Source organism: Enhydra lutris, unplaced genomic scaffold (assembly GCF_002288905.1).
Source record: "Enhydra lutris kenyoni isolate GAN:26980312 unplaced genomic scaffold, ASM228890v2 scaffoldscaffold5, whole genome shotgun sequence".
Taxonomy (NCBI): Eukaryota; Metazoa; Chordata; class Mammalia; order Carnivora; family Mustelidae; genus Enhydra; species Enhydra lutris.
Genome location: NW_019154089.1, coordinates 50,807,827 through 50,829,307, shown reverse-complemented (window position 1 = coordinate 50,829,307; position 21,481 = coordinate 50,807,827). Strand labels below are relative to the sequence as shown.

General features: G+C 40.7%; 1 protein-coding gene across 3 annotated transcripts; it reads right to left on the bottom strand.

The window, feature by feature from the left end:
• Positions 1-957: 957 nt before the first annotated feature.
• On the bottom strand, positions 958-21,235 carry LOC111141186 (UDP-glucuronosyltransferase 3A1-like). 3 transcript variants are annotated; one of them, XM_022493566.1, is made up of 7 exons: positions 21,115-21,235; positions 19,296-19,397; positions 10,519-10,633; positions 7,132-7,663; positions 4,707-4,935; positions 2,990-3,209; positions 958-1,528 (listed from the first exon to the last, which is right to left on the bottom strand). In XM_022493566.1, the coding sequence occupies exons 1-7, from the start codon at positions 21,233-21,235 to the stop codon at positions 1,252-1,254; spliced, it is 1,596 nt and encodes a 531-aa protein (XP_022349274.1). In that variant the 3' UTR covers positions 958-1,251. The 3 variants fall into 3 exon arrangements, with proteins under 3 accessions (XP_022349274.1, XP_022349275.1, XP_022349277.1); XM_022493567.1 differs by having other exon boundaries at positions 21,142-21,235; XM_022493569.1 differs by lacking the exon at positions 19,296-19,397 and having other exon boundaries at positions 21,142-21,235.
• Between the last annotated feature and the right edge of the window lie 246 nt (positions 21,236-21,481).

The following is a 21,481-nucleotide window of genomic DNA, read 5'->3' as shown; positions in this document are numbered from 1 at the left end:
CAACTCTGACCAGCAAAGCAGGTGCTCTTTACAGGAGGGACTCAGGACAGAGACCAGAGGTGGAATCTTGGCGGGAGGCGGAGGGGGGGGGGAGGCACACCTGGCTAACTGCAGGACAGAGACCAGGCTTCCTGAGCTTGGAGGTGAGGTGAAAAGGAGATGCAAGAGAAAAGGCCAAAATGGAAAAACTGGCCAGTATCTTATATCATATCATGAAAAGTGAAACAGGTAGAAAGAAGGAGAGAGACTGAAAGTTTCTGAGACAGAAAGTCATATACTTTCTGTCTCAGAAAGTATATGGTTCTTAGTCAGAATCAGACTAAGGCCATCTTGAGAAATTCCACCACAATAACTGCTCTGTGGCCTAAAACCTTCTTGAGTACAGCCCCTTCCTCCATTCTTTTCTTTTGTTTAACACACCCTTAAGTACACCCTCCAGGCAAAGCTTCCTTCATCTGCTCAGGATATGACTCCTCCTGGTAGCTCCCAGCAGGTACTGCCCAGTCTTCAGAGCCATAAAAGCAGGTCTAACTGGAGATGGTATTGTGGAGATCTACTCATCTTGTGGCAGCCCAAGACAGGCTTCTGTTCATATAATAATTGTTCCTAATAAACCATTTCTCATCAAGCTGGACCTGTTTGCCTTTTACTTCAGTGTCCTGGCTTCTTTGGCCTTTGAAGTCAGTTTTGCATATAGCTCCCTTTCAGGGAACAACAGGATGACTAGGCAGGGCATTGTGTCTAGGAGCAGGGAGTGGAGAGGAAGCTGGGGGCTGTCTGCCGAAAGTTTGAGTCTCAGTGAGGAGTCCACTGATGAGGGGTAAGTTAAGAAGCCTGAAACTCATAGACACAGAAGGTAGAACAGGGGTTTTTAAAGAGTCAGGATGGGGGCATGGGGTAGTAACTCCCATGGGGGGCATGGGAGTTATTATTTAATCAGTGCGATTTCAGTTTGGGAAGATGAAAAGTTCGGAGATGGATAGCAGTACTGTTTAAACCACAATATGAATGTACTTAATGCCCTAAACTCTATACTAAATGGCTAAAATGGTCAATTTCATGTGATGCATATTTTACCACAATTTTTTTGAAAGACCTTCAAGCGTGCTTCACAATAATTTCTAAAAAGAGGCAGAAAATAGTGTGCCACCTTAAAGTGCCAGTATGGAGAAGACACCAGGGGTGCCCTGTGCTGGGGAAAGCCTCCTATAACCAGTGGCTCCCCAAACACCCATCAAGACAGCACCTCCATCAGGCCTTCTTCAACTTCCTGGCCCCACACAACCATCTAACCACCATACCCAGCAGCTTCCTACAGAACCACAGGGTGCCCAGGGTGACCACCAGCAGGAATAAGAAGACGTCCAGCAGGTACTGTTCATGCCACGGCTGCTGCAGGCCATGGGCCTTGAGGTGGGCCGCACCCCCTGTTTGGAGGATGTGGTCAATCCAGCCCACCAGCCTCTGGGCAGGAGTCAGGGGGTGGGATCGCCTGATGATGCTGGCGGCCACAGCTGCTGACTTGTACCTGTTGGCAGAGACAGAGGTTGGGTATTACTCATGTGGTCTCAGAACCCTTAGAGACCTTTTCTCTCTCTCTCTCTCTCTCTCTCTCTCTCTCTCACACACACACAAAACACACACACACACACACACACACACACACACACACACATTTTCATCCATATGCACAAAAGACTCAGTTTCAAGGAAAGGTTGTTGGCCTGGCCTTGCCACAGTCTAGCTGGGTCCCATGGAAAAGTTCAGACTGAACCCTCCATACAAAGGTCCATGCTTTGTGCTAAAAGTGCTAAATTATAAAAACTGACTAAGTCTATAAGGGCTAGTTCTACCCAAGGAGGCTTATCACATACTATAGAAAATTATATGTATAAGCAGCTATGTTATGCTGGTATCTGGGCTAGATATCAAACAGGACTGTGGGGACTGGGGCCCAGGACAAGTCTGTACTTTCCTACCTCTTCAGAGCATCATATTGGCCAGCACTGGCTCCATGGACTACCCCCTACACTTTTGCTCAGCACCCCACACTTAGGTCCTATGCTTGCTTTAATTCTCTGCTGCCATTGTCTTAAAATTCTTAAACTTTATAACGATAGGCCCTACATTTCCATTTTACTTTGAGCTCCACAAATTATATACCCAGCACTGATGCATAATGTGTAGGGACCATCCCAGCCTAAATGATTCCATCACAGGGCCAGCAAATGATGGACATTTCAGGTCTAGGTCTTTGAATAGCCAATGAAATTCACAAGCTCATTCTTCAGAAGCAAACATTTGCTACTCATGAGATACCAAACATAATGAAATGTCTGAGGTTATCTGACCCCCAGAGTTTACAGTTTTTCTAGGATTAAGAATCATATGCTATGTGGTGACTTCCAGTCATCTAACAAGAACTCCTTTGGGTCTCCTTTGTGCAAGGTAAAATAAGTCTTGAGATCTGAGTCAGTTTATGCCCTTGAAACTTTAAGTTATTCAGTTCTTCTTATTTTTGAGGTAGAAAGAATAAATTTTTCCTGCCTCTCTGAGGAGAGGACATTGGAGGTAATTCTGACTGTCATTAAGGAGCCAGCATTGTAAAAAGAAAGGAAGGGTGTTCTAGCAAACAGCACTGATAAAGGGCCTGAGGCAAGAAACACTGTGACATATTGGGGGACAGAAAGGCAACCTCCTGACTCAGTTGGAATTCTACTATAAGCACCCCCAATACATAAGACCCCTCAGAAACCCTGTATTCATAGGTCACAGGGTCTTCACAACACTTAAGGCAGAATTGTTCTCAACATCTGAACTAAATTGCCTGGTCTTCTTCTCAGAGGAAACACGTCATTTGTAAACATCAGCACATATTATTCTGTGTCTTGGATGTTTCATCTTTTATTGTAAAAAGTGTCAAACATTGCCATTTGTGTTTGATGTCTTCATTCAGTCTAAGTGACCATAAGCTTCGAGAGCTCCATACCTCTTGTCTTCTATGATTTGCTTCATCTTCAGAGTTAATGTCTCTGCCTTGATCTGCTTCAGCTGGATAGAGACACCAAACTTTTTGGCTTCGACATGGTTCAGGTTTTCAGGCTGGTCTCCAAAAAGAGGAATCCCCACCATAGGTACACCATGTTGGATGGCCTCCATTATGCTATTCATCCCACCATGGGTGACAAAGAGACGGATACATGGATGAGCTGTTCCAATTAAGAAGTAGAGCAGAATATTTCAGATTGAAAATTTTCAGAGTGAAAAGTTTCAGAAAACCGTGGAAAGCAGAAAGGACAGAAGAAAATACAAAAGGAATTTCAAAGTCTGTTGGAGTCATTATAAAGATATTTTGCTTGGACACATCCAAGGTGCATGTTACTAATATACAGGATTCCAAACCTTGCCTTTTTATGGAAATTCCTTGCCCCAGCCAGAACCCACCCAGGACTCAAACCCAGGGGACTCCAGACAATACTCCTAAGCAAGGTGTATATCCCTCTCCATCCACCCATCCATCTTTCTCTCTATCATCCTAGTCATTCCCTTTGTTTTGCTCATCTGTATTTTCTCATTGTGTCTCTCTGTCTCAGTGTCTCTCTCTTTCTCTTTGTCTTGAGCACTCTTCTCACCTGCCAACTTATTTCCCTCTTCTCTGAATTCCTGACCATTCATTAGCATCATAACTCATGTGTCAATCATAAAAATTATACTATATGCATTTTCTCCTCAAATACATGATTAGCCACTTGAAAGCAGAGACTAGACCCTACGTTTGAGTATTTCCATTTACAGCATTTCCATCCCACCCTATTTAAAGCTAACTAAGATTATTGTTGAAAATGAAGAGTTCGTCTCAGCCTGTGTCACTCAACTGGGATGTGTGTCAGAATCTCCTTATTTCTTTTTTGAAAGAAACACCATGTGCCCACTCCAGACTTAAAGAATTAAATTTGCAGAAGTGGAGCCAGGAATCTGTTCCTTAATTCTCCAGGTTATTCTGAGTCATTGTCTTAATCATGAGCCTTTGATTCAGTCAGTGGTTATGACAGTAAGGAGTCTGTAAAAAGCAGCACTGAGCATGAAGAAAACCTATTGGTGGGGGTGGGGGCAGGGAGAGAACTCTGGTACCAGAGACGAAATGGACCAAATAACTGACTATGAGCTTGTTCATCTTGGCACTCAGGTATTTTGGCACATCCTAAAGACACTATTGACATCAAATGCTGTGAAGGTATGAATTGCTCCCTCCTTAATATCTAAGAAAGGTGTGTTTGCAGGAGAAGTGAGTGTATATATACATGTAAGTGCACGTGGATGAACAGTTACTCTTGAAGCCACTAAATACAGTGGCAAAATCCTTCCAGTATGTTTTCTTTAGAATCCATAGGTTGTTTTAGATTGTGTTTGGGTGACGCTGTTCAAGAAAAGGCAGTAGATCAAGGTGATTTGATGTCTGCTGACATCTGGCCTGGAATAGAAAACAATGAAGGGGAGATGGCTGTTTGGGCACTGATTTCATTAGAAGTAGAGTCTGATGCCCCAAGAACTCCAGCTGGCTGCTCTGTTCCTTCCTTCTACAGACTTACCTTTAGCTATTAGCAGCTCCTTCTGGTGCAAATGGGATTGCCCTACTAGAGGTCAGAGCCTGATGAGTTCTAAAAATACGTAAATGAAAAGGTGAAGCAGACCTGAGCAGCCCTTACCCAGGAGATCATTCTGAGGAAGCCAGTTCACAATTTTCACATTTGCTGACAATCTGATGTCTTTGGGCCAATGAGATGGTTTATATTTCCATATAACTCCTTGAGAGAGATGAGCAAAGGCACTGTTCATCTCCCTGAGAAGATCCACTTGAAAGTTGCTCACCATGGAGCCCAGGGCCACAAGGATAAAACCTGAATCTCCAAACTTGTTGATGAAATTCTCAAATTCCTGGAGAAAGGTAAGAAAGGAAAAGGAGTTGAACAAAGTTGTTCATGAAAGCCTAGACAGCCATGAAATGAAAGCCAGATATTTACCAAACACGCTCTCTTGTCCTTCTCTGAGTTCATAGCCCCTGGGACAGTACCCTGTGCATGCTGCTTATGCCCATGGTGTTGGTGGGAATATCTTTCTTCTTTAAAATCTTGATGCTAGTGTCAGGGTCATCCTAGATCCTCTGTTCATCGTAGGTCAATGGAGACACGGTTACTTGGGAATTTTCCAAGGCCACCAGAAAATGGTAGTATAGGAAGAATACTGGTGGGGTGCTAGGGTCCAGCAGAGGGAGGTGCTACACTGGAGAAGCCAGGAGAAAGCCTCTGGTGTAAGAAGTGGAAGAAATGGAGAAAGACTCCTTACCACTCACACTCAATGTACCACGTGGAGTGCTTTGCTCTGATACATTATGATATTCTTATTAACTGATCTTTGTAATTCATCTTCTACCTCAGTGGCTCACCCACATGACTGCAAATTATATCCACATAAGAAGACAAAAAATGGTAGTGCCCAGTCCTAACTCCAGCTTATTTTTTAAAATCCTCAGGCAATAGTTAAGAAAAGTTGAGATTTAATCTTGTAATCTTGGCTTTAACCCCATTTTGGTGAATCTTGCTTCAAGTATTTCTTCAGACCCTGACTCTGGACTGCTGGAGCTCTCCTCCCCCAGCTTCTAGACTCTCATCCCTATACTGATTCTGTGCAGCCTAACACTGCCTGATTTACCACCTCAAAGGACCACTTTAACAAAAGCTTTGTTGTTTTTTTTTTAATTTAAAAAGCTACATGACACACTATATAAAAACTAGAAAATAAAGAGAAAAAAAATTTTTTTAAGTCTCTATTATCTCACAGCTGTTACAACCCTTACTCCCATTATGTTCCTGCTTGACAATCCCCTCCCCCTACCCTCTAACCAAGGCATACCCCAACTTCCTATCAAGTAAAATCTCCTGCAATCTGGTCTGGCTACATTTATGTAATTGAATCTTCTAGTCTAATCTAGCTAGAGTCACCAAAGGAACCCAGAGTCATGCCTGTCTTATTTTGACTTTGACACATTCAGCTATTCATTCTTTCTAACTGAAATTCCTTTCCTCCCTAGCTCCATCCGTAAAAAATCCTGCCATCAACCTAAAGCCCATCTAGCCCATGGATCATTCTCCAATTCTCCCTGCTTACTCATTTCAAGGTCAGTAGATAAAGGGTAGATACTAGGGTGCCTGGAAGACCCAGCCAAATCAAGTCTTCCTAACTCTGAAATGAATGGCAGTGGGAAAGTCACTTACTCCACCTGAATCTCTGTATCCTTGTGTATAAAAATGGAGATCATCATACTTCCTTCCAGTTGGTAAGATATTAAATAAGATAAATTCCATAAAATGTCAACCAGTGCTGATAGGCAACAGGAAGCCAACTCAGCTGAGCTCCTCTCCATTTAAAAACTTCTACTTCAATAGTTCTGACTTTAAGCCTTCAAACGAACCTAGCAGCTTTCACAATTCACAATCCTCAGGACTGACCCCAGATCAATCAAATCAGAAGGCCTAGGTGGAATTAAGAACTAAGGCTCTTCAGGCTGGGGATGCTGGTGATGATGCCCACAGTTCTTACTGTCAGTCCCACCACTCCCACCTTGGTTTCATAGTGTTGTGTGTTTCATTGTGAGTAACTCGTCTTTTCAACAATTCTCGCATATAATGGATGCTTGCCACACAGTTACTACACATATGTTCATGTTCACTGGACATAAAAATATTAACTTACTAAAAGGCTTATCCCAGGGCACCTGGCTGGCTCAGTGGAAAGAGCGTGCAACTCTCAACCTTGGGTCTTGAGTTTGAGCCCCATGCTGGGTTTAGAGTTTATTAAAAAGAAAACATTATTTTAAAATTTAAATCTATCCCACCAGCATCAGAACTGGAGAGGACCCTGGGTATACTATGTAAAGAGGTCCTCAATCTCAGGGTTATACAAATCCTAACACTCCAATTGCATGACCCTGAAAGTGATTCATCCTTAAAAGGTATGTCTTAGGTGCAGTTGCCTCACCCTACTCTGTCCCAGTTCCCACTGGCAGGGGAGCCATCAGCTCTGCAGTGCAGAGCTCTGCCTGAAGTCCATATTGAGACCTCAGGTTTTACTTACTTGTGGTACTGCTTTAACAGGTCTCACCATTAAGCCGCCAACATACACAGTGTTGGGAAGCAGAGGCCGAGCAAATTCAAGGGCAAAATCAGAGTTAACAAACCACAGCTCTGCTTTCTTTAGAAGATGACACAATACTGGCCTAGAGCCTTCTGGGAAATGTTCCTTGATGGTGTTGTCATATGTAGACTGGATTTGCCATTGTCTTATGGAAAAATCAAAGAACATCAGAAAATTCTTCACTCGACCCCAGAAGTCCATGTGGTCACTTAGGAAGGAATGGAATACTGGAACATAAGACAGGGGGTTTGGTAGCCCAATATCTATAGCACCAAACGAGGAAGAAAGAATGGACACAAATGGTTTTCCAAGCTTCTCAGCAACCAGGAAAGGACAGTAGTCAAAATTTTCAACTATCACGAGGTCAAAGTTCACATTCTTTAAGGTGTCCATGATATCCTTTCTCCTTAGAAAATGACTGCACTGAAGCCCCAGTTGTTCCATAAAGCTTAAAAATTTTCCAAATGTGTATCTGTAAGAAAGAAGATAAATGATAAATATTCACTGGAGGTGTTAATTTCACAATACATAAAGGAAACTTGGGCTAGAAAGAAAATAACCCAGGTGAGAAAGACCACATCAAGCAGTAGCGTACCTGTCCTACCACTGTCCATAAATACCCTCTCAGTCACTCTGAGCATGCATTCTGCTCTGGAAAGTGTTCCCTTCCTCCCCTCCTCTTCCCTCTCTCATCCAAATCCCAAGCACTCTCTATGCTACATTATTCAAAAAACTATAACTTTTGAGTTCTTAATTCTTGAAATCCATGGACACAACTGAACTATGTTAACTGAAAACAAATTGTCACTTTTGGACCTTCTGCTCTGGGAACCTTCTCTGATCATAGCAAATCTCACAGAACTCTTTCTACTTGATAAATTCTGTAATGTTCTCATTAACTTTCTTTTACATACTGACTTTTTATGAGTGATTTTCTTGTTTACTCAACCAAACTGTGGAAGTCCCTAGATGACACAGTTCCATAAATATTGGTCATATAGGCTATTTTTAAAAATCACTGCGATTCTAGGGCACATGATATGATGAGCACTGAGTGTTATATGCAACTGATAAATTACAGAATACTACAAAAGAAAATCTACTGAAAAAAAAATCACTGTGTATTCTGAATGTGATAGATAACCTCACCCAAGGGATTATTTTATCACATTAGAACTCAAATCTCAACTAAAATGGGAATTCCACATTTCAATGCCCACAAGTTAAGCAATTAAAGAAAAGAAAAGACAAGACAAGAAAATAGAGAAGAAAGGAAAGCAAAGCAAGGCCTGGTTAATAATAAACATATTACTAGCTTTTCTTTTTTTTTATATTTTATTTATTTATTTGACACAGAGAGGGAAAGACACAAGCAGGCAGAGCAGCAGAAGGAGAGGGAGAAGCAGGCTCCCCACTGAGCAGGGAGCCCGATGTGGGGCTCAATCCCAGGACCCTGGGATCATGACCTGAGCTGAAGGCTGTCGCTTAACCAACCAAGCCACCCAGGCACCCCTCGCTTTTCTACTACAATAGATTGACATGTCCAGAGAAGATAATAGAAGATAAAGATAATAGAAGGTGAAGAATATTAACATGTAATTAAGACTTGGTGCATGGGACTATTCCAGGGACCTATCTCCTTAAAATGCTTTCCCATCACTGCCTATATAGAATGTGACTCTGTTCCCTTCCTGTTCCCTATGGGGAAATAGATAAGAATGTCCTCCCGCACTTTAAGGTATCAGAGGTAACAAGTGCAAGAACTCAATACATCATTGGCTGCTGGCTACATGGAGGACCAAGAGAATCAATACCCTGGCACCCTGTAATTGTTCACTACTGTACCATTGCACCCCAGATAAAGAAGGACCAGAAGTGAAGAACTTATTAACAATACACAGATCTCTGCCTGGTATTTAGGAACAACTTCAAGTCATACAATGGAAGTGATTGGCAGAAATCACCCTTGGCTGTGTATTTTTGAAGATTTCAAGTAACAAAAGAGTGTGATTGTCAGATATTTTAGATAATTTCAGGAGTGCTATAAAAATTCCTAGAATATATCTCATTAATCATATTTAAAATTGAACTAACAAATAGAAAAAATTGTTTAAGAATACATGGCTACCTATGCCTGTCTCCAAAAATATTACATTAAGGGAGAAGAGACAAAGCATGTATTTAAAATATGTAACTAACCATGCAAGATAATATAGACTAAGTATCAAATGAATAGTTTACATCAGATCTTGACAGGGGGCACTGTGGCTTCCCAATTTGAAGAAGGAAAAAGACTTTCTGAAAAAAGGCAAATGTAAGCAAACCTTGACTAGTAAGTAAAAGTTTCAAGGTAAAAAGAAGGTGGGTGCCTGCATAGCACAGTTGGTTAAGCATCTGACTCTTGATTTCAGTTCAAGTCATGATCTCAGGGTTATGAGATCAAGCCCTTCATCAGGCTCAGCAGGGAATCTGCTTGAGATTCCCTCCCCCTCTCTCTCTCTGCCTCTCATTCCACCCCTTCCTTCACTCTTGCACTCTCTCTCTCTCTCTCTGGGTTGCCCCAGCACATAAATCTTTTTTTTTTTTTTTTTTTGCTTAAGTATTTTTTTTTAAAGATTTTATTTATTTATTTAACAGACAGAGATTACAGGTAGGCAGAGAGGCAGGCAGAGAGAGAGACAGGAGGAAGCAGGCTCCCTGCGGAGCAGAGAGCCCGATGCGGGGCTCGATCCCAGGACCCTGGGATCATGACCTGAGCCGAAGGCAGAGGCTTTAACCCACTGAGCCATCCAGGTGCCCCATTGCTTAAGTATTTTAAATGACCAAAAATTTTAAAAATAAAATAAAAGAGCTTTACATGGCCAGATGTTCAATTACTACAAAATCAATGTTCATAAGTCTTCCCCCCATTAATAGAATATATGTGAAGAAAAGAAGGAAAAATGAATGGAAGAAGGTCACTTTCATTTCCCTATCAACAGTGAGAGATTGAAGTACCTATATTTCTGTGTTGGGGAGGTTATAAATAAAGATGTAAGAGAAGTGTTGAAAGGATGTTCCAGAAGAAACAATCTCTACTTTCTACAGAAATCCATTCATGGAAGAGGGACAGTACAGAGCAAAGAAGACTCTCCAGTGACTGAACGGGACAATTTGGTGTGAGTGCTTGTTTCCCCAACCATTCACTCATCATGAATTCCTTCATTTATCCACCCATCCACCATCCCTTTCTTATGTCTTCAGTCCAAACATCCATCAATTCATCCATTCATTTGTATCGCTAAAATAGTGACTCTTTGGTTCAAATAATAAAAAAATAAGACTTACCTGTCACCCAAAGCTTCTTCCATAAAAAAATCAAAATTGTCCTTCAATCCTTTGTTATAATCTTCGGGTGGAAGCCAAGAAATAACTTGGTATGATTTTTCCTTCTCTTTAAAATCTAAAAAACACCCATGGGTTAAAAATGTTAAATATGTCACAAAACATGGATTAACATTAGCGTGAAAAGATCAATATTTGTTTGCTCAAATAATTTTTATTTATTTGAATGTTTGCCTTTTGAACTATTTTTATGTGCTTTGGTTGCATTCTCATTCATTCTGTCTTTTAAAATGATAACATGTACTGAGAACCTTACACTAATTAAGGAGTGCTTCTCAATTTAAAGTCACGGAAGTTTCCTTTTTTTTTTTTTAAGACGTATTGTTTTTTGAGATAGAGCACATCGAGAAAGGGAAAGGGCAGAGGGAGAGAGAAAGGGAGGGAGACAATCTCAAGCAGACTCTGCTGAGCATGGAGACCAATGAGGGGCTCCATCTCAGGACCCTGAGATCATGACCTGAGCCTAAAACAAAAGGTCATATGCCTAACTGACTGAGCCACCCAGGCATACTGGAAGTCTCCATTTCAAATTTCCATAATGGGGCACTTGGGTGGCTCAGTTGGTTAAGCATCTCCCTTTGGCTCAGGTCATGATCTCAGGGTCCTAGGATAGAGCCCCACAACGGGATCTCTGCTCATCAGGAAGACTGCTTCACATTCTCCCTCCACTCCTCCCCTCTGCTTGTGCTTTCTCTCTCTTTCTCTTTCATACTCTGTCTCAAATAAATAAATAAAATCTTTTTAAAAAGTTAAAAAAATAAAGCTTTCATAAGATATAGCTATTTGTCTCATTTTACGGGTGAGAAAACAAAGGTAATTAAAGATACAAAGGTAATTATCTTAAGCAAATTAAGATAATTTGTCAAAATTGCACACATAGGAAGTGATAGAGCCTCTGCCCTTTCTGTTTTAGAAAAGCTCATTTTCATTACTTAGAGTGATAAATCCAAATAGTTTTTTTATTTGATTTGATTTATTACCAGCATGGCTTCACCCACATATCCATGTGTAATGAAAAGTCTGAGTCCATTTCTGATGTTTGACTGCTGACAGTTTTCAAACCCTATCTCCCACTCCCTCTTCAGTACTTCATCTGGACAAACTATTAAGAAAGTCAGCATGCTCCTACCTTTGGCCCTAGTGGGAGTTTCAAACCATGCAAGTGAAGGCCAGTGACAGGGAACCCTCAACACATCCCAACTCTCCACCCACAATAATAACTCAAACTAGTCATCCCTCCCTCCTCTGGAAAACCATTTTTCAGATTTGCTTAGGAGCCTGTCCAACTCATCTTATATATATATTAAAAAAAAAAAGCTTTATTATTTGAGTAACAAAAATTCCATGCTCTCTTATACATGTATGCTTTCATCAGTCAATAACCTCCGATCAGATTGTGTGTAAACTGAAGATAGATTAATGCACAGCCTTACATATTAAAACTACCGAGCCCAATCTTAGTGAAATTACTGCTATCCAAGTACGTACTGGCAAATACTTTGCAATCATAGATTTGGCAACTATGTTCTTCAGTACCGGGTCAACAGGCTTTGAAAGTTAGTTCCTTCGCTTTGGAAAGGACACAGTGCACATTTAACTAATTGTCCATGGGGTATTTCAACAGTCCTACCATTGGCCACGATCTTTACTGGCAAGACCGTAACCACATCCAACTTTCACCAGGAACCCAGGTAGGACGTTATATTGAAAATAGCCTGCTCTAGGGGCGCCTGGGTGGCTCAGTGGGTTAAAGCCTCTGCCTTCAGCTCAGGTCATGATCCCAGTGTCCTGGGATCGAGCCCCACATCAGGCTCTCTCCAGGGAGCCTGCTTCCTCCTCTCTCTCTCTCTCTGCCTGCCTCTCTGCCTACTTGTGATCTCTGTCTGTCAGATGAATGAATAAAATCTTTAAAAAAAAAGAAAAAAGAAAAAAAAAATAGCCTCCTCTAAGGAGATTCATTTGACATAGTCATTCAGGACAGAGAAATATTCCCAAAGGAGCCCACACAAAGGGATGTGCCATTGCCCAACACAAAGCTCAAGGGATAGGACCTCGTTTAAATTCCTGGGAATTATTTAATCAGTTAAGGCCTCTCTATCCATGACACTATCAAGAAACAACTATTGGGTCACCTGGGTGGCTCAGTCGGGTTAAGCATCTGACTTCAGCTCAGGTTGAGATCTCGGGACCCTGGAAATCCAGCCTCAAGTTGGGCTCCCCTTTGAGGAAGGAATCTACTTCTTCATCTCCCTCTCCCTCTGCCCCTCCCACTGCTTGTATGTTATCTCTCTCTCTCTCTCTCAAATAAATGAAAAAAAAAATCTTTTTTTTTTTAAATCCAGCCATATATTTTAAAAGGTTAATACATCACAACCAATTGGAGTTTATCTCACAAAATCAAAGCTGGCTTAACATTCTAAAAGCACAGCCTAAACAAACAAAAATAATATTATTACCTTGATACATGAAGAAAAAGTGTTCGATAAATTTCAACAGTAATTCCATTAATTCCTGTTAATACTCCCAGCAAACTAAAAATAGATGGAAAATTCCACAATATGCTAACAGGCATCTACAAAAAAACCTGACAACTAGTGTCATGTGTATTTTTTTTTTTTTAGGGCTGAATTCATTTTAATTATACAATAGATGGTTGACTAGAAGATAGGGCAAATATGATGAGCAATGCCTTCATGTTTTCTTTTGTTTTTTTAATTTTTTAAATTTACTTTCAGTGTAACATTATTCATTGTTTTTGCACCACACCCAGTGCTCCATGCAATCTGTGCCCTCTCCAATACCCACCACCTGGTTCCCCCAACCTCCCACCCTCCGCCCCTTCAAAACCCTCAGATTGTTTTTCAGAGTCCATAGTCTCTCATGGTTCACCTCCCCTTCCAATTTCCCTCAACTCCCTTCTCCTCTCTAACTCCCCTTGTCCTCCATGCTATTTGTTATGCTCCTCAAATAAGTGAAACCATGTGATAATTGACTCTCTCTGCTTGACTTATTTCACTCAGCATAATCTCTTCCAGTCTTATTAAAAAAAATGAAACACCTATTGACTCACATCATAATATCTCAACAAGTCCAACAACTTTTAAGCCTTTTTGCAATCTAGAGGCAATGTATTTCTGATTTATACATTTTCCTTAAATTTATACTTATTTTTTTAAATAAGTATTTTTTTTATTTTATACTTACTTTTTAAAATAAGTATATTTTTTTAATTTATACTTATTTTTTTAAATCATCCCACTTTGAATAAGGCCAAATAACAAAAAGATCTAGAATCTATCCAAATTGCAATACAATAGGCACTGTCATTAGTACCTCCCACATTTGCATTCATTATGAAGCCTTCAACAACCTCTTCCCATACTTCCTGGAGTTCTCTAAACCACCTGCTGATAGCAGTATTAGTCTCCAATTGCTGCTGTAGTAAATTACTATAAACTTAGTTGCTTAAAACAGAACAAATCTATTATCTTACAGTTCTGGAGATCATAAATCTGAAATGGGTCTCACTAGGACAAAAACAAGTTGTGGGCAGGCCAGCATTCCTTTTGAAGGCTCTGAAAGATATTTTTGTGCCTTTTCCTTCTTTTAGTGATTACCTTCATTCCTTGGCTCATGGTCTCTTTTTAACTGGCATTGACATCATCTATCATCTACTTTCCTTCCATTATCACATTTCCTTCTCTTATTCTCCTGCCAACTCTTTTTGTTAATCAGTTAATTAACATATAGTGTATTATTAGTTTAAGACACAGAGTTTAGTGATTCATCAGTTGCTTATAACACCCAGTGCTCATTACATCAAGTGCCCTCCTTAATGCCCATCACCCAGTTACCTTACCCCCTCCACCTACCTCCCCAATCTTCTTTTTTGTAAAAGAACTCTTATAATTATATAGAGCTTAAATTAATAATCCAAGACAACCTTCCCATCTCAAAATCCTTATATTAATCACATCTACAAAGTCCTTTTGCCATGTTAGGTAGAATATTTATTGGTTCTAGAAATTATAGCATATCTTTGAGTGGGGCCATTATCTTCTACCACCATGTTCTGCTCTCCAGACCTCAAATACTCATGTCCATATCACATACAAAATACAGTCACTCCATCCCAACACTCCCACAAGTCTCAAACGATCACATCATCAACTCATAGTTCAAAATTTCATCTAAATATCATTGGCTCAAATGTCCCAAATTATATTATCCAAATAATTCAATCAAGTAGGGGTGGGAGAGTCCAGATATGATCCATCTGTGGACCTATGAAAATTAGGAAATAAGTTTATCTGCTTCCAAGAAACATTAAGATACCACTTAGAGATATTATCATTCAAAGTGGAAAAAAATGGAAGGAAGTTATGAGTTTCTGGTCCTAAGAAATGTTGACATTCATCTGGGCGGACAATGTTAGGTTTTAAAAACTGGAAATAACCTGCCATGACTTGACGCTCGGCCCTGTAAGCTTGAAGTTCTACCCTTTATGTGCACTGCTTCACACTCAGACTTTTCATTTGTTCTTCATGAAAGGTAGCATGAGTTTACAACTAAATAGTTTATGAGCATGTTTCTTACTTTGGCAGAGTCCAATAGCCTTCTTTCATGTCACTCTTTCTCTGTCCTTTTAGTCCAAATTGGCAGTATTTATCCTGTATAAAATTCTCAAGTACCTTATAGATCTTCTGGGTATGTCATGGGAATTCAGTCTGCTAGACAAAAGCCGCTACACAGATGTTTAAAAATAATTTCATCTCTACTTTTGGCTTCAGCCAACAAGGCTGAAGGGACTTATGATTCACATACCAAATAATTAAAGAGCTCTGTGAGACTGAATATTCTGAGCTATTCAGAGGCAACAGCAAGAGGTAAACCAGCCACACCACTAGTTTTATCTTTCCTGGCAACAAAAACCCTAATTTTAGAATCTTTTGCAATGTGGATAGGCTGAGAATTTCCCAAATCATGAAGTCTTCATTTCTTCATGCTTAATGGTTCTTCCTTCAATTTATCTCTTCCCTCTCACATTTTACTATAAGAAGCAAGAAGTCCTTATTACCTATATTTTTACCAGAAGTGTGTTTATGATGGTTTACATATTGTCTCAGACAACACAGATTTTCTCTACCATATTCCTTACTTCCTTCTTAGTCCTCATTAGCAGAGTTCTTATATTTTTTATTAAGACACAAATGACATGTAACATTACATTAGCTTCAAGTGTAAAACATAAAGATTTGATGTTTTTATAAATTGCAACAAAGTTCTTAAGATCTACATTTCTACCAATAGTCTCTTAAAGACAATCTAGACTTATTCCATCATGCTTCTTAATATTTTTCCAGCGCCTATCAATAACCCAATTATAAAGCTAGATATTGTTTGGAGCAATAGTTTATGCAAATATTAAAGATCTTTGCTTCTTCAATCTGATACCATTTCTTTATTAAAGTAGTAAGTAAATGAACAAGATGGGAAAGTATATCCAAACAAGGAGTTAATAAATGTTACAATACACCGAAATGGGCATCAGGTCAGAAATAATAACTACATCATGTGTTTTCCCCATTTGCAGACATCTAGTCAGGCTCTATTCCTAAGGTAATGAATTAATATGCTGTTTCAAAGCCTCAGAAATCCCTGTGATTGGGGAATATTGGAAGAAACTCTAGTCTTTTGAGCCTGGAAACTAAGGATAAAACTGAAAAGATCCAAAAGAAGACCCCCAAATAGCCAACAGACACATGAAAAAGTGTTGAACATTACTCAACATCAGGGAAATACAAAGAAAAACCACAATGAGATACCACCTCACACCAGTCAGAATGGCTAAAATTAACAAGTCAGGAAACAACAGATGTTGACAAGGATACAGAAGAAGGAGAACTCTCCTATATTGTTGGTGGGAATGCAAACTGGTGCGGCCACTCTGGAAAACAGTATGGAGGTTCCTCAAAAAGTTAAATTAGAGTTACCTATGACCCAGCAATTGCACTACTAGGTATTTATCCAAAGAATATAAACATAGTGATTCAAAGGGGCATGTGTACCCCAATGTTTATAGCAGCAACATCCATAATAGCCAAACTATGGAAAGAGCCCAGATGTCCATCAGTAGATGAATGGATAAAGAAGATGTGGTGTACACACACACACACACACACACACACACACACACATATGGAATTTTACACAGCCATCAGAAATTTGAGATCTGGGGCGCCTGGGTGGCTCAGTGGGTTAAAGCCTCTGCCTTCGGCTCAGGTCATGATCCCAGGGTCCTGGGATCGAGCCCCGCATCCGGCTCTCTGCTCAGCGGAAAGCCTGCTTCCCCCCCTCTCTCTGCCTGCTTCTCTGCCTACTTGTGATCCCTCTTTCTGTCAAATAAATAAAATCTTAAAAAAAAAAAAAAAAAGAAATTTGAGATCTTGCCATCTGCAATGATATGGATGGAACTAGAGGTTATTATGCTAAGTGAAATAAGTCAGTTAGAGGAAGGCAAATACCATATGAATTCACTCACATAAGGAATTTAAGAGACAAAACAGATGAACATAGGGGAAAGGAAGGAAAAATAAAATAAAATGAAAATAGAGAGGGAGGCAAACCATAAGAGATACTGAATTCTAGGAAACAAAATGAGGATTGCTGGAGAAGAAGTGGGAGGGGGAAGGAATAATTGGGGGTCGAGCATTAAGGAAGGCACTTGAAGTAATGAGCACTGGGTGTTATATGCAACTGATGAATCACTAAATTCTACTTCTGAAACTAATTATAAAAAAATAACTGATGGGAACCATGAACTACCCAAATTGTTTATAGATTTTTACGTATATATATTAAAGGGGTAGATCTGTGGCTTTTATTATTTTCTCAAAATTCATGGAAACTACCAAAATTATTTTCAATCAGTCTAAAATTTTAATACAACTTAATTTTATTAAGAATTTTAATTAAATTTAATTGCAATTTTCAAAATTAAGAATAACTACTTGAAAATTAATACACTGCAGCTATTTAATCATGTCTGTTGTCAACACAGATTCAAAACAATATGTGTATAAATAATATTCAATGAAAAATGGGGAACCTAATCTGGAAGGTGATTAAAATGATTTTAAGCAGAGACTCAAATAAATATTTGTATACCAGTTTTCATAGCAGCATTATTCACAATATCCAAAAGGTGGAAACAACCTAAATGTCCATGGACAGATGACTGAGTTAACAAATGTGGTATATACTTATGATGGAACATCATTCAGTCTTTAAAAGGAAAGAAATTGTAATCTACACTACAGTGTGGATAAGACTTGAAGACATTATGCAATGTGAAATAAGCCAGACACAAAAAGACAAATATTGTATGTTTCTACTTAATGAGGTATCTCCAAATTATTAGAGAAATAAAGTAGAATAATGGTTACGAAGGGCTGCAGGCAAGGGAAAATTGGCAGTCACCATATAACCAGTACAGAGTTCCCATTTGTGATGATCAACAGCCGTGATGGTTACACAACAACATGAATGTACTTAAAGTCACTAAACTGACAAAACAAATGTGTAAGAGATCAACTTTATGCTGTGTATATTTTACCGCAATAAAAATCGTAAAAGAAATTTTTGCAGAAAAAATTATTTTAATAAAATCTGAACAATAACAAAGCCTGATTACCTTCAAAGTTTTACAGTTTTTCAGAATTTTATTCCTCAAAGATGCTGCTTAAAATTGAGTCTTTTTTAACATTAAAGCCTAAGATAACTTCAGATTGAGCAATCCAGAGCTTAAAGTCCTAAATCCTCCCAACACTATTATTAACCTGCCATATCGTCTTGTGCAAACCATTTCAGTTCTCTGGGCTGTTGTTTTCTTGTCTGTCAAAAGAAAAGAGTTGATAAGGTTTGTTTTCTCATGTCAGCTGAAATTCACTGGATTTGATGATTCAGTTAAGAATGTCCAACATCATTATACACAAACTGTTGGTCAAGCATTGATTTTTCTAGAGAATAAAATCATCTCAGGGACGCCTGGGTGGCTCAGTTGGTTAAGCCGCTGCCTTTGGCTCAGGTCATGATCCCAGGGTCCTAGGATTGAGTGCCGCATCAGGCTCCTTGCTCTGTAGGGAGCCTGCTTCTCTCTCCACCTCTGCCTGCCACTCTGCCTGCTTGTGCATGTGCTCTCTCTCGCTCTCACTCGCTCTGACAAATAAATAAATAAAACGTTTTAAAATCATCTCAGTGATAGATTCTGATCTTAGCTGGATAAATGACAGACTTCCTAAGAAAGACTTTCTTAGATTTCAGATATCAAAAAAGGAGAAAGTAATCTATGATATATAAAAAAAGTAATCTGTGATATAAGAAAAGAAAATGGTATATTTGGCTGAACATTTCTGTTCACATGTTTTCAAGCTGCTATGAAGTACCATTTACCAAAATAATCTGTAATATATGGAGGGTTGCTGGGGATGAAGTGGAAGGCAAGGTAAGGGAGGAAAATATGGGACTACAGAGTGTGGAGTGGCACACTTGGCAGACAGAGCCAAGTGTTCCAACACCTTACATTAACACACACACACACACACACACACACACACACACTTTTCATACTTTCACTCCAATTAGATTTTGAAAACAGTTTTCTAAGCAAAAGACATTGTTATTTCACGTAGAAGAAATAAAGAACTGGTGAGAAAAGATACCTGATATAAGTGAATTTCCTCTCTGGTGAAGCATGGTGACATTATGACCATGATCTTGAAGAATCTGAGACACCTGGTCCAGCAGCAGATGATGGCTTCCACCTAGGAAAAATGTACAACTTCACTTTTGTAATGATGATAATAGAGTCCCTGAAGCTGATACGCTGAGAGATCCGGGAGATGAGAATTAGCAAGCAGAAAGCTGATGGTGAGGAGAGGAAGATGAGCTTATCAGTCAGTCTGTCCATCTCCATTTGGATAAGCCCCAGCCACTCACTCAGAGCCCATGGCCCCAAATCTTGACTTTGGCAAACCTCCATCATATCCTTTTTGTGACTCTGGTCACAAAAGTGACCAAACATCAGTGTGACGAGCTTCTCTGCTTATGCCTTAAGGAATTGCTGATCTTAAAGATATGCTAAGTTTAGCCAGACCTCATGGAGACAGTGTGACCTAAAGAAATAACTGTACTGGTGGGAAGAGTGGCACAATGCTCTCTATGAGCGGGAAGGGTTCCCAATGGACGATCAATCAGAGTTCGTTCTGGAGTCCTACTCTTGGAAATTTAAGCTAGTGTAATGGCCAGAAATATGGAAACTTGTATATCAGTCTAAGAAAGAGCCACTGGAGCAGAAGGAAGCTGAGCCACCACTTAGAACCAAGAAATTCAAATATACATATACTTGGCAGGGTATTTCTCAGTTGGGGTCTGCATTTTGCTGAACATCAAATTAAGGCATTCAGAACAACTGTGCACCCTTGGGGTGGAACTACAGGATCCTGTGTGCATGAAAGGACATCACCCATCCTAGGAAAATCCTGGAATCCTAAGGAAACAGAAGCATGATCATCTGGGGAGGTACAGGTTCTATTACACTAAATCTTATCCAAAACCAGATGCTCAGGAAATCCCTTGGAGGAGGGGGTAAGGGGAGGGCTAAATGAGATTACTTATGGTTCCTTCCAGCTCACGATTCCAGTGATCTATACACAGTGAGTGACCTCAAAGAGCCCGCTGTGGGTGGAAATACAATCTTGAGAAAGCTGCATCTTATGGTGATCTTTTTATCCTGATCCTTTTCCCTTTATCCCTTTTCCTTTTCATCTTCTATTCCCTTCGGTGGAAAAGTAAAGGAAATAAAACTGAGGCCACGAAATGCAGAATTAACAGTTCCCGGAATCCTTCAAACACTTCCAGTCGCACAGGTGACAGGAGCGGGCATAGGCAAGACCGGAATGTCCAGGATCCAGTCTCCAGCCCTGGCCAGTTCTCCGGGTTTCCTCTGGATGAGAGCACTCCACCCCCCACCCCACCCCCAGGTGTCTCTGAAATACTTTCCCTGCTCTACCTTGGCTCCCATGCAGTATCAGAAAACTCGTGCTTCTGCCCCCCGCCCCCGGCCCCCTCCCGCACACACACACACACATAAGCTCCTTTCCGTGGTCTCCAAAAGCCTGGAAAAGCTCCCACAGCCTCTATTGGCAATTGCTGCTCACCACCCAGAAGTTTAGGGTGAGCTTCTGAATTTGCAGCCCACTCCCTGGAGGGAGGACGCAGCCCGGGGTCTCCAGCACTGGGAGGGATCCCAAACCTTGTGGACCCATTCCGCGCCTAGGAGAGCAAATCTGAGTAGGCAGAGGGAGGAAAAGGTATTCTATTTTCTCAAGAAGTTTCTTCACCTCTCGGTGGCAGGGTCTCCTCATTTCCCCACACCCCCATCCTGCCTCTCCCCCCTCTAGCCTGGGACCCAAGCCCAGTAGTGCTTCCCTGACCCAGAGCTGTCTGACTGAGCCTTCCCGCGGATGTCTGGAACTGTGCCTATCTGGTTCTCCCGCAAGCACTCACCCACCAAAGACAGAGTTAGAATTTTGGCGGCCTCTGAGAGCAGGAACCCAGGCAGAAGGAAGCCAGCTAGCAGAAGAGCCCGCTGCCCCGCCATGTTCTCTCGGGTATGAGCTGGGAAGCCCAGCCCAGCGCGCAGAACCCTGCGCCCCGCGCCCGGCACAGCGCAGCGACCTCTGCGCCCTGAGGACGCGCTTCGCTTGCAGCCAAGGGTGGACCCTGAGTGCGTTCGCTTCTGTTTGCGGTTTCTTACCCTTCTGCTCCACCTCCCAGGGTGCTTGCTCCGCTGGCTAATTTGTCCTCACCCTCCTTAACCCCGAACTTCAAACTTCGGGAAGGAGGG

Coding starts and splice junctions, on each gene's coding strand:
- LOC111141186 (XM_022493566.1), bottom strand. CDS start 21,235: ATGGCGGGGCAGCGGGCTCTTCTGCTAGCTGGCTTCCTTCTGCCTGGG. Junction 4,936..7,131: donor CTGTTAAAGCAGTACCACAA/GTAAGTAAAACC, acceptor ACCTTTCTCCAG/GAATTTGAGAATTTCATCAA. Junction 1,529..2,989: donor CAAATCATAGAAGACAAGAG/GTATGGAGCTCT, acceptor CTCTGCCAACAG/GTACAAGTCAGCAGCTGTGG.